Raw genomic sequence first — 13,033 nt, forward strand, 5'->3', positions numbered from 1 at the left:
TTTGGTTTCAGGACTAGTATTAAGTCTTTGCTGTAACTGCTGTGTTACCATTAACTTGAACCAGACAGTTACATTTTAGGTCTTCAGGAAGAACTCTTCTAGCACATACAATGTTTTTGTGCAGGTTAAGATGTATTAGAACTGGGTAGAGGCATAGCTGAGAACTCTTGACTTGTCTACCAAGTTTTATGGAATTTTAATTTTTTAAAGATTTTATTTATTTATTTGACAGAGAGAGAAAGATCACAAGTAGACAGAGAGGCAGGCAGAGGGAGAGGGAGAAGCAGGCTCCTTGTTGAGCAGAGAGCCCAATGTGGGGCTCGATCCCAGGACCCTGAGACCATGACCTGAGCCAAAGGCAGAGGCTTATCCCACTGATCCACCCAGGTGCCCCTATAGAATTTTTGAAGAGGAAATTTCAACTATAAAAACACTTACTTTCCCTTCTGGTTGTTGCCTTCATGCATCTGGCTTCAAGGCTTGGCTAGCTAGAGTTAATGCTGCATTGTAGCCTCCAAGCATCACTTGGAGGGAGACTTGTGCTGGGGGCCCCTTGCACTCTACCTGACTGCCTTGGCTACAGATTTCAGCTGCTTTAGGGGTCAGTCTCATGAACATAAAAATAATAGCCTTGTTTCAAAGTGGTATGTACTTGTGTGTGTGTGTATGTGTGTGTCCGTCTGAAATTCTTTACCAAGACAGTCACCTCTCCTGTCCATCTACATCTAGCCTTGTAAGAACTTATTGGGGGAAAATATTAAGCCAGAATTTTTTTTTCTGTTTAGTGAAGTTATATAGAAAAAACTATGTTTAGATAGTGTTATTCATCCCTGTACTGTTGCCAGGTGAACTGGAAACCTTCAGGCCCTAAAGCCTCCATTTTGCCCACCCTGGGACATTACTGGAGGCTCTCAGTCTTGTCACAGTAAAAGAATTTGGGACGGTCTAGACACAGTGGTTGAATGTAAATAAAGTTGAATGTAAATTAAAAGAAGTGTAAATAATGAAAAGTGGTTGAATGTAAATAAAATTTAAAAATGTAAGTAAAGAGTTTTTAAAGTGAGAGTTCACTCTGGAGTTGTGAAAGTGGGTGAGCTCAAGGGAGAAATTTGGATTTCTATCTTTTATTGACAATTGTTATCTGAGGGGTGGAGCATTTATTATTTGGAGAGGGGATTTCTTTGGGAGCAGGATTTTACACCTTTTCTCCCTTACCTGGTCCGGTTCTCAGACCTTCTTTGTCTTGGCCTGTCTGGTTTGATCTGGCTTCTTGTGGCTTTGTTTGTGGAATGTTGCTAGGTTACTAGCTTTCCTGGTAACAAGTCTTGACCACCACCCCCCTCCTCATTTCCTCCAATCTTTGCTGGCTTCCAGGCACCTAAAAAGCCTGTTAAAGCCTAACTGCTTTCTGTAACAGTAATAGAAGAGGAAGAAGAAGAAGAAGAAGAAATGATTGAAAAAATGTATAGGAATTGTGGTAGATTGCAAAAATGGTCTAAGTTCTCCTCCATGTATCCATGTTCCTTTGCTAGATAGTTTTGAGTGATTTCCCACTGTGACTCTGAGCTCAGCTGTATGACTTGCATTGGACCATGCAGTGTTGGCAAATGTAGCACAAAAAGGAACTTGCAGAGATTTTGTGCACTGGGGCTCGTCCTCCCTTGGGTTCCTGGAGCATTTCTGTCACCATGTGACTAAGCCTTGGCTAGCCTGGTGAGGAGGTCAGCTGGTCCCCAGTTGACCAGGCAGCTCACTGCAGATACTTGAGTCAGCCTAGCCACAACTAGCAGAGGAACCTGTTAGCTGTGTCCAGCCTAAATTGCCCACCTCCTGTTATTATTTATTTATTTTTTTAAAATAGGCTCCATGGGCAAGGTGGAACCTAGTATGGGGCTTGAGCTCATGACCCTGAGATCAAGACCTGAGCGGAGATCAAGAGTCAGATACTCAACTGACTGAGCCACCCAAAAAAACAAAATTCAAACAAGTAAGTTTGAAGATCTAATTGGCTTTTATTCATGAGTCAGGCAGCATCCCATCTAGCAAGAAAGTAGAGGAGAGCTCTGCTGAGCTTAACTAATGAAAAGGTTTTGAAGGCAGAAAGGGGAATGGAAGCAGGGTTGCCATCCCAAGGGGAGGGGAAGGGATCTATCAGTAAATTTCCTAGTATAGACCAGGAAATTCCGTGTTGACTGGTTGAAGGTTACATTCCTGAGGGACTTAAAACTGCAATTAGGTTAGTTATTAAATCTTGGTTTCTGACTTGGGGTCTTGACCTAAGTGATGCTGTTTTGGGTCTGGGTGTTCTTTTTAATACTACAGTTTGCGAGCTAAATATAAAAGAAATGGTTTTTATTTGAAGACACTGAATTTTGGGATGGTTTGTTATGTAGCAAAAAGTAACTGGTACAGAAATACAAATTGAAAATGTTGGATTATCCATTCCTTCTTAGCATAGATCATTTTAAAAATTTTAACTTAAAAATTTGCTTTATTTTTTAGATTTCTACTGCTAATAATGTATATATGTAGAGGAAATATTCTTGACTTTATTTATGCTTAATTATTGAACTTCAGTTATTGTAATAAATACTAGTTTTACTTTTTATATTATTTTGTGGTTTAAAATTTTATTTTTTGAGATGTTAAAAGGCTCCTAATAAAGCAGAAGTCCCCAGTTCCTTTCTCCCTCTGCCTCCAGTTTCTCAGTACAACGGCCGGCTCGCTCAGCGTGTTGACAGCTTAGTGCTATTTCCTGGGTTTCACTGTAGTAGCTTCCTAAGAAAGAAGAGATGGGCGGTAAATCGTTTTTACTTCCAGTGTGTCTGAAACTTAGTACTTGACTGACAACTTCGTGTAGTTGTAAAATTCTAAAGTGAAATCATGTTCTCTTAGAATTTTGAAGGGGGTACTTTACATATCTTCTAGCTTTCCAGGTTGAGAAGTATGATGCCTTTCTGATTTTCATTCTTTGCATGTGACTTGTGTTTTCAAAGTCCAGAGTGCTAATCACTACACCATGGAACCACCACAACTTGTATTTTCTTCATGAAAGCTCTAGCAGCTTGCTTTTCATTTCTCGTGCTTTGAGTTACAATCTTGATGTGCCTTAATATGGATCATTTTTTCACTTATTGAACTGGGTACTTTAGTAGGTCCTTTCAATCTGAAGACTTCATGTCTGGGAAATATTTTCTTTCTCTCAAAACAATTTCTTTTGTTTTCTTTGGAATTTTTGTCAGATATTGAACCTCATTAACGGATTCTCTAATTCTTTTATCTTTTCTCTCCTAATGGATATCACTTTTTTTTTTTTAAGATTTTATTTATTTGTTAAAGAGAGCAGGGCAGAGGCCCAGAGGAAGAGTGAGAAGCAGACTCCTTGCTGAGCAGGGAGCGCAGTGGGGGCTCAGTGTCAGGACTCTGAGATCACAACCTGAGCCAAAGACAGACACGTTACTGACTGAGCCACCCATGTGCTCCTTCACTTTTTCATTTTTTCATCTGTTGCCTGGCATCATCTCTTTTTACTGTGTTCCAGCTCTCCTGTTAAATTTTTTTTGGTTGTCATTTAAAAAATTTCTAAGATACTTTCTTATTCTTGATGGTTCTTTTTTATTGCCTCCTCTTCTTGTGAATGCCGTTTCTTACTTGAGGGTATTAATTATTTTCTTAAAGTTGTCTCCTCTTTCCTCCATTGCTCTGTTTTATACAGGTTTCTTCTTTTCTGTTTATTTCTTTTGGTTTCTATTTTTCATCTTGGAGCTGCACCTCAAATAGTTGTTGATCCTTGGTGTTCATTCATATTTAAGAGTGATGCAGTAAAACATTAATCGAACAGTCTGTGTATCGGGGCAGGGTGGTTGACTGGTGGCCCTCCCTGGGTAATTAGGTGGTGAGCTGGCTGGACCTTTTCTCTGTGGTCATTGAAATCATCCCAGAGATGAATCTTCCAGTACCATCTTTTTGGGGGTGGGATGTGAGAGGGATGCCAAGGCTATAGGTATTCTGGGAGTTGGCAATAAAAGGGAACTGCAGTCTTACCATTCCGTATGTAGATGTTCATTTTGATCTGTTACTATATCCTTTCCTTCTAGAGTCCCCTGGTCTCAGTTCTTTTTTTTTTTTGTTTTTGTTTTTTTTTCTTCAGAGAATAAACACACTAGATGAGAAAGAATAGTTTGTTGGTTACATGGGAGTAGTGGATGGGTTCCAGTGCTCTAGTATTAGCTGTAGTCTAAACTCCTTCCTCCTGAGGTGTCTTAAGATTCTCCGATGTGAATAAACTTACACTTTTTTTTTTTTTAAATTAGAATCTCCCTCTTTGGGGAGCCTGGGTGGCTCAGTGGGTTAAGCCGCTGCCTTCGGCTCAGGTCATGATCTCAGGGTCCTGGGATCGAGTCCCACATCGGGCTCTCTGCTCAACAGAGAGCCTGCTTCCTCCTCTCTCTCTGCCTGCCTCTCTGCCTACTTGTGATCTCTCTCTATCAAATAAATAAATAAAATCTTTAAAAAAAAAAAAAAAGAATCTCCCTCTTTGGATTTTACATTCTCTATACTCCCTAAGCAGGTCACCATTCCATTTCTCTCTGTTTTCACATATAAATATCTCCTTGTTTTATCAAAGGCTATGTTATTTCTCTTTCTCATTTTGTTGTTTTTAGGGTGGCTCAGAGAGGTGAAGAAAGCAGAAAGGTCTTTATTCCATATTTTAAAGCTGGAATTCTCTTAGATGTTGATATAAAAATTGAATTTGAAGGAGAACCTGTGTTTTAATTATACAAGGTCATTGCTGCATGTTTTATAAATATCACTGATAGTATCACTGTAGTATTTTCCTTCAGTTAAAAAATCCAATATTGCTTTAAAATTGTATATAAAGACTCTTTCTTTTTGATTTCCAGGGTGGTGTTGGTATCCAACTATACACAAACCTTGAATATTCTACAAGAAGTATGCAAGCGTCATGGATATACTTACACGAGGCTTGATGGACAAACACCAGTCTTTGAAAGACAGAAAATTGTTGATGGCTTCAATAGTAAATACTCTTCTGATTTTATTTTTTTGTTAAGTTCCAAAGCTGGTGGTGTGGGACTTAACCTCATTGGAGGATCTCACTTAATTCTCTATGACATTGACTGGAATCCAGCCACTGATATCCAGGTATGACTATTTGTGCATTAGAGAAACAGTATAGAATGCAAACTGGGAATCCTGTTCCTGCTGGGGATTAGGAGGTATGTTGTGGATGGTGATAACTGCTGTGTGTTAGGGCCTTACTTTCTTTTAGGCACTCTGCTAAATGCTTTACATCTATTTAATCTTCACCATAGTCCTTCAAGTGTGGATATTATTAGACCTAGTTTACAGATAAAGAGATGGAAGCTTGTTCTGAGCCACATAGCTTATGAGAGGCAGGGCCAGGATTCAGACCAAAACCTGGGTATCTCTTGTCTGTACTTCACTGTACAGTTGGGCCTTTGGGATGCCCATGACTACTAGGGAAAGGCAATAATGTGTTATAGATGCTATTATCAGTGTTTGTGCAGGGTATAGTAAAGATACTAAGCTAGCTTATGTAGGAAAATATTTTAGAAGGAGCTTTTGGTTTTCTTTAGAATACAGTCCATCGGCATGTAGATTTCTACCTATGGATTTGCACCTCATTTGGTGTCTGTGTTGGGGAACCCGAAGACAACCTTCAGGTTCATTGATTACTAGAAAGGCTCATAGAACAAAGAAAAACAGCTATCCTCATAGTTATTGTTTATTACAGTGAAAGGATACAGTCTAAAATCAGTAAAGGTAAAAGGCACATTGGGATTTCAGGACACAAGAGGCGCAAGCTTCCAGCTGTCGTTATCCACTGACATTGTGTGGATGATACTTAATTCTGCCAGCATCCGTGAGTGACGACACCTGTCGAAGTACTGCCGTTTGGAGAAGTTCGCTCAAGTCTTGGTGTCCAGAGATTTTGTTGGAGGTTGGAGTACCAGTGTGACTGACTAAGTTGCTCAGTCTCCACCTCCACAGGTCAAATTGTCCCAAGGTCCCCACCTCAGTCACATTGTTAGCAAAAACTATCTTCTGTGGCCCAGGGCCTCAGCCAAACTAATGTGCTCTTATCAGGCAGGATATCACAGGGGCTTAGAGTTTATCCCCAGGAGCTGGTGGAAGGTGAGACTTGTCTTTAGAGTGTGTGGGGTTTGAACACTAGCTCTCTACACTATCACTAATAAATTGTGAAACCACAGGAATCTACCAATAGCCTGAATTGATTAGGTATCCTAGGGATTCCTTAGGATTAAGTCAGTAACTACTTGGACTGGGAAGAAACCCTCCACATCCACGCTATACTTGGTTCTTTGCATTCTTGCTGTCCACACTTGCTGTCCTAGTCTTTGATGCAGAGAGATGCTCTCACTGTTGTGTGAGACACCCTTCAACTATTTTACAGTATGACAGTGTGTGTTTACCCATCCGTTTCTTTATCCCAGGAGAAAAATGTGAGGTGGGGAATGCTTGGGTATGCTGGGCTTTGTTTTCTGAAGCTTTAAGTAAGATCTAGAATTCCTAATCTTAGGTGTCTTAATACATATTGTTTATGTGGACAGGGTTATTGGTTCCTACTGTACTCTCTGAATTCTCTTTTATTTTCTACAGGCGATGTCTAGAGTATGGAGAGATGGTCAGAAACATCCTGTACATATTTACAGACTCCTAACCACAGGTAATAACCCTTCAGTGTGGAAAAAAAATGTGGTCTCTTTGAATAATCAGACAAAAATTTTTGGGGGGGTTAATCTGTGCTTTGAGATCAGGAATATTATTTATTAACTAGTATGCTAACATGTTTTACCCTACAAAACTAACAGACTTAAAGATCTGAAGGAGAATCAATGTTTTCTCTTTAGGTACAATAGAAGAAAAGATTTATCAAAGACAGATCAGTAAGCAGGATCTTTCTGGGGCAGTCGTAGACCTAACCAAGACATCTGAACATATCCAGTTTTCAGTAGAGGAGCTAAAAAATTTGTTCACCTTACATGAAAGTTCACATTGTGTTACTCATGACCTGCTTGACTGTGAATGTACAGGAGACAAAGAAGGTACAGGTTAGTTGTATTTTAATTGTGTTATGATGGTGAAGTTAATTTCTTTCTCTTTGGCATTTGAAAACATTTAAATACAGAGTAACTAAAATATTTACCATTGGCATTTGTTAGTTTTCTTTTTTCCTCATGTCATAGGGTACTTGTCAGATGGGTATTTTTTTTTTTAAGATTTTATTTATTTGAAAAAAAAATTATTTATTTATTTGAGAGAGACAGAGAGCATGGGTGGTGGGGAGAGTCTGAGGGAGGAGCAGACTCCCTGCTGAGCTGGAGCCTGATGTGGGACTCGATCCTCTGACTCCAAGATCATAACCTGAACTGAAGGCTGTTGCTTAACCAACTGAAACACCCAGGCACCCTACTGCCAGATGGGTATTTGAGAAAATATTAAGTAGAACCTTATTATTTATCTCAATTTAGCTGCTTCGCAATTAGTTGTAAACAATTTAACTTGTTTAGGAGAATCTTTCACAACCTGGTATAATGACTTTGGAATTAAAAAAAATGTTCTTAATCCTTATTTCTCTTTCACCTGACAAAATCCTACTGTGTGTTAATTTTGTGTAGAACTCATTCGTAATGGGGTCATCCTTTCTGAGGCAGTTAGCATGGAACTTCTCATTACTTTTTTTTTTTTTTTAAAGATGTTATTTATTTATTTGACAGAGAGAGATCACAAGTAGGCAGAGAGGCAGGCAGAGAGAGAGAGAGAGGAGGAAGCAGGCTCCCCACTGAGCAGAGAGCCCGACGTGGGACTCGATCCCAGGACCCCGAGATCATGACCCGAGCCGAAGGCAGCGGCTTAACCCACTGAGCCACCCAGGTGCCCCGGAAATTCTCATTACTTGAGAAACTCCTAGTGCTGCTCAAGTGAGGCTGAGATCACCAACCCTCCAGAGTCGACACTGTTCAGATAGGAACTGGATTGGGAATAGGACTTGAGCAAGTAGTCACTAGTACCTGAAAGTCACTTGGTAAATTGCATTGAAAAGGTTAAAGAAGGGGGCGCCTGGGTGGCTCAGTGGGTTAAGCATCTGCCTTCGACTCAGATCATGATCCTATGGTCCTGGGATCGTGCTCTGTGGTGGGCTTCCTACTCAGCAGGGGGTCTGCTTCTCCTTCTCTGCTCATGCTTTCTCTCTCTGTCTCTCTCAGATAAATAAATAAAATCTTAAAAGTAAAATGGTTTAAGAAGGTAGACTGAGGTGGAAGAATTCATATTTTCTATAAGTCAACATTTGATTCATATGCTTTTTCTATTTTAATAATTTCTGCTCTTATTTTCTTTTCATTTTCCTTGTATTTACTCTAATGTTCTTTTTCTTATTGTTCAACTTGAGTGCTTAGCTTGATGATTTTCAGTCTTCTTTTCTACAATAGGTATTTAAGGCTGTATATTTTCCTCTAAGTTGAATCTCATTACTTTGATATGCAGTTCTAAGTGTTTTCTATTTTCCATCATGATCTCTTCTTTGACTCATGCATTGCTTAAAAGTATGTTTTAAATGTGTTTTAGTTTTTGTTATTGTGTTCTAGCTACTACAGAGTAGTCAGAAATATGGTAACTATAGAGACATGGTATGTGGTCAGTTTGTAAATGTTTCTTTCTTTTTTTTTTTTTTAAGATTTTATTTATTTTAGAGAGGGACAGAGAGAGAATGTGTGAGGGGGCGAGAAGGGGCAGGGATAGAAAGAGAGAGAGAATCTCAAGCAGACTCCACGCTGAGTGAGGAGCCGAGCCCTCTCACGACTCTGAGAGCATGACCTAACCTGAAATCGAGAGTGAGATGTTTAACCAACTGACTGAGCCACCCAGGCACCCCATAAATGTTTCTTTTGTGCATGAAAACCATGTGTATTCTCTCAATTACTTAGTTTGGAGTTATGCCATATTAGTCACATTTTCTGATGCCAAATAAATTTTTTCTTATTTTCCAGATTTAAAAATTTACAATTTTAGCTTATAAATTGCTAATATATTTAGTGGTTCAACTGTTTATAAAATGTATATGGTAAAAAAAACCCTTCTACATTACTCTCATCTGCCTAATTTCCAGCCCTTTTATCTAATAACCATTATTAGTGTTTTGTGTATCCTTCTAGATGTGTTTTTATGCTCATGCAAGGAACTCTGAATATGTATTCTTACCTACTTTTCCCACCAATAAAGGGTAGCATAGGGAATAGGTATAGTTTTGTAGCTTTTTCACTTAATAGTATACTTGAGATCTTTCCATATCATTATAGAAAATTTCTCATTCTTTTTTTTTCCTTTATAATCCTTCATTGTATTTATATACCATAATTTATTTACCTGTCCCCCACAAGTATAATTAGGTATAATTAGGTATACTAATTAAGTTATTTCCAGTCAGCATATATCTTTATTCATACATCTTTTTCCATATGTTTAAGTATATCTGTAAGGTAAATTAACAGTGTTGTTGGTTCACAGAATGTGTATATTTGTAATTTTTAACAGATAGTGCCAAAATGCTCTCCACTGGGGTTTGTATCTTTTACTATTATTATTATTTTTTGGTATCAATTTTTTATTTACATTCTAGTTAGTTAACATATAGGGTAATACTGATTTCAGGAGTAGAATTTAGTGATTCATTACTTACATACAATACCCAGGGCTCATCATGGGTGCCCTCCCTTGGGGGTTGTATCCTTTATACCCCACCAACAATAGACTAAAATGGCTATTTCTCCACAGTTTTGTCAGTTGAGTACGTTATCAAATGTTTGAATTTTTCTATCTGATAGTAAAAAATAATGCATTGGTCTAGTTTTAATTTGCTTTCCTCTTATTATGAGTGAAGTTGAGCTTTTTTTCTTATATTTAAGAGCCTTCCTTTATATGAATCATCTGTTAATATCATTTGCCCAGTTTTCTATTAATAACCTAATTTGTTATTAGATATATCTGTAATTGAAAGAAATATGTTAAAATCGTACAGTATGACAGTGGATCTATCAAAGTGTCTTGCTAATCTATCAATATTTGTTCTGTATACTTTGTATCTTCTTTGTGAACTTTTTATTGTGGTTTATTTTATTAATAGGTAGTGATTTCTTTATCCTTAATACCTTTTGCTTTCATTTATCTTAAGTTTGTATATTATACTGGCTTTCTTTATAGTATTTGTCTGGTGTATCTTTCCCCTTCTTTTGTCTTAAGTATGTCTGTGTCCTTATGTTTTAGTTATTTCTCTTGTTAATAGCATAAAGATGGACTGTCTTTTTTCCAGTCTCATGTTTCAACTAGAGCATTTAGTCTGTTTACATTTATTATAATTAATGACATACTTTGATTCACTTCTGTCTTTTCGTGTTCTGTTTTTTTCCAGCAAAGGCCTACTAGTGGTTCACTCTCAATCTTTGATTTTTCAAAGTGTATTTGCTTTTTCCTCTCTCTCAAATGTTGTCTTTGCTAGGTGTACAATTCTAGTCAATAGGGTTTTTTGTTTTTACTTTTGTTTTGTTTGTACTTTGAAGGAATTATCCTACTATCTTCTAGATTCTTAAAGTAGCGTTGTCATCTCTTATGACCTCAATGATTTTGTACATTGACAGGATTTAGATATTAAGGAGAGACAGTTTTTTAAAGCGTGATAAAATTTAAAATGAAGTCTTTATCTTTTAGAAATACAAAGTGAAATATTTACAGCTGATATATACTACATATTTATTTCATAATAATAATACGGAAGTAGAGAAAGCAGAGTTTAAATAAAACAAAATTGGCTATTAGTTGATAGTTCCTGAAGGTGGGGTACATACATTTCTATCTTGTTAACTTTTATATTTGACATTTCCCATGAGTAAAATGTTTCAAAACAAACCTTTCAAGAGCTTCCATTGCTCTTAAGACTAGAGACTAAAATCTTTAAAGTGGTTAGTTAGGGTGGGGTTAAGTGCTATAAACTCAAAAAGCACAGTGGCCTACCACAGTAGAAGTATATTTCTCATGTAGAAGGGCACATAATAGTAACGTAGGGCACAACTTTCTCTAAGGTGATTTGGTGATCCAGGCTTCCTCCTCTTTGGGTCCTACCATCCCCTTAGGCCTTAGAGTTCCCTGCTGGGATCCCTGTCTCTTGCAGCCAGCAGGTAAGAGAAGAGAAAAGGTAGAAAACCACATGGTGTGGGGGATTTTTCTAGGCCAGACCTAGAAGTGACACAGAGCTGTCTAGCCTCATTCCATAGGCCAGACTCAGTGGTTGCATCTAACTGTAGGGGAGACTGGGAAATGTGGCTAAGTGCCCTGAAGGAAAAATATATGGATTATGGAATAACTACTAGCTTCTGCCATTCTTGATTTGCTCACAGTGTTTTGCATTCTCCAGCCCTTGAACACACACCTCACCCTTTACTATTGAGCTTCGTCTTTGCTCTCTGGGCTCTAGTTGCACTGGGCTCCTGTCAGTTCCTTGACTGTAACCTTTGCAGGTCCTTCTCCTGAAATGCTTTACCTCCTTTCCCCATCTGGTTCTTGCCTTCTAATCTTTCATATATTAATAAAACAAGTCAGTTTTTCTGATATGTGCTTTGTTCCCTGTATTTTAATTCCATAACCTTACCACTGTTTGTAATACAATTCCACAGTCCCTTGTCTTCACTTTTGAAATCTAGAAAGACCAAAAGTTGTTCTTTTCTTCATAAATTTGCAACAGATTTGTTTGGTGGCAAAAACCTTACCTAAATCGATGGGAATTTGTCAGTAGTCATTAACCCATTTCATGACTATTCATGTGACTTGCTGCAGAACATTAATGAGTTTGATTATGGAGTGCTGTCCCAGATTATTCTAATTATATTCGGAATTGAGAAACATATCTAGCCCCAAAGGTTTTAGATAAGGGATTGTGGACCTGCAGTACATCTGTTTGGATGATTATTTGGATGTTTAATGAATCTCTCACTAGATCACAAGTTCCTTGAAGTCAGAGACCAAAATGTAATAAATCATATAAACTCATTATGTAATAAAATAAAAAAGTACTGTTTATAGTAAAGTATTGATTGACCTAAGGATTTTCTCATTGTTTTACTTACCACAGGTGATTCACTGGAAAAATTCCCTATCTCTAGAAATTGTCAGCTTGGTCCACATCAGAAGCACAACTCTCTGAAACCTCTCTCCATGTCACAGCTGAAACAATGGAAACATTTTTCTGGAGATCATTTAAATCTTGCAGATCCTTTTCTTGAAAGAATAAGAGAAAATGTCTCCTTCATTTTTCAGAATATAACCAATCAAAGTACTGCTATATAAGGAAAGATTACTTCATGACCTTCCCTTGCTCCCTTTTTTAAAAAAGTTAACATAGTAATTAAGTATAATTTTTGAAAACTAGAATTATTTAAATTATAATATATTTTGTTGCAAAATGTATCATAGTTTTGATACAGCCTAAACTTGAGTTGTTTAATTTTTTTGTATATGTTCTTCAATGTTGAAACATTAAAAACATAATTCTGTCATCATGTACTTATTCATTAGTATTTCATAATTGACACACTTTTATTAAATACCCATTAAGGAATTTTCATAAGGAATATAAAAAGGTAAAATACCTAGTCCCTGTTTTGGGAAATCCAATCTACTTAGGAATATTAGACATAGATGTGTGAGATCAGTTTCAACTATAGCTCAAGGGAGAAAGAAATCGGACTAGCAGAGGCTGAGTGGAAGAGTCGCTGCAGGGCAGTTTGAGTGAGAATGGTCAGCAGGTTGGGGCAGGAGACGAAGGAGATGCTTCAGAACACTAGTTCGTAATCTGAAAACTCAGACTCATGGGGACTGACAGGCAGTCTGTAAAGCTGTGTCCACCAGACATCGTTTGCACTCTGAATGGGGAATGTTTGGGCTACCATCATGTCAACAGTTGTCTGTAGTGATTTTT

At 37.7% G+C, this 13,033-nt stretch overlaps 1 protein-coding gene across 2 annotated transcripts in view; it reads left to right on the forward strand.

Moving 5' to 3' along the window:
• The window catches only part of RAD54B (RAD54 homolog B), a 93,113-nt gene extending 80,542 nt beyond the window's left edge, over positions 1-12,571 (forward strand). The window contains exons 12-15 of one of the 2 annotated variants that reach the window (XM_044245290.1): positions 4,905-5,166; positions 6,667-6,733; positions 6,918-7,118; positions 12,188-12,571. In XM_044245290.1, the coding sequence (XP_044101225.1) occupies positions 4,905-5,166; positions 6,667-6,733; positions 6,918-7,118; positions 12,188-12,402 (745 nt within the window). In that variant the 3' untranslated portion in view covers positions 12,403-12,571. The remainder of the gene's footprint in view (positions 1-4,904; positions 5,167-6,666; positions 6,734-6,917; positions 7,119-12,187) is intronic. The other variant, XM_044245291.1, reaches the window with a different exon arrangement.
• Positions 12,572-13,033: the final 462 nt, after the last annotated feature.

This window comes from Neovison vison, chromosome 4 (genome assembly GCF_020171115.1).
Source record: "Neovison vison isolate M4711 chromosome 4, ASM_NN_V1, whole genome shotgun sequence".
In the NCBI taxonomy this organism is placed as follows: Eukaryota; Metazoa; Chordata; class Mammalia; order Carnivora; family Mustelidae; genus Neogale; species Neogale vison.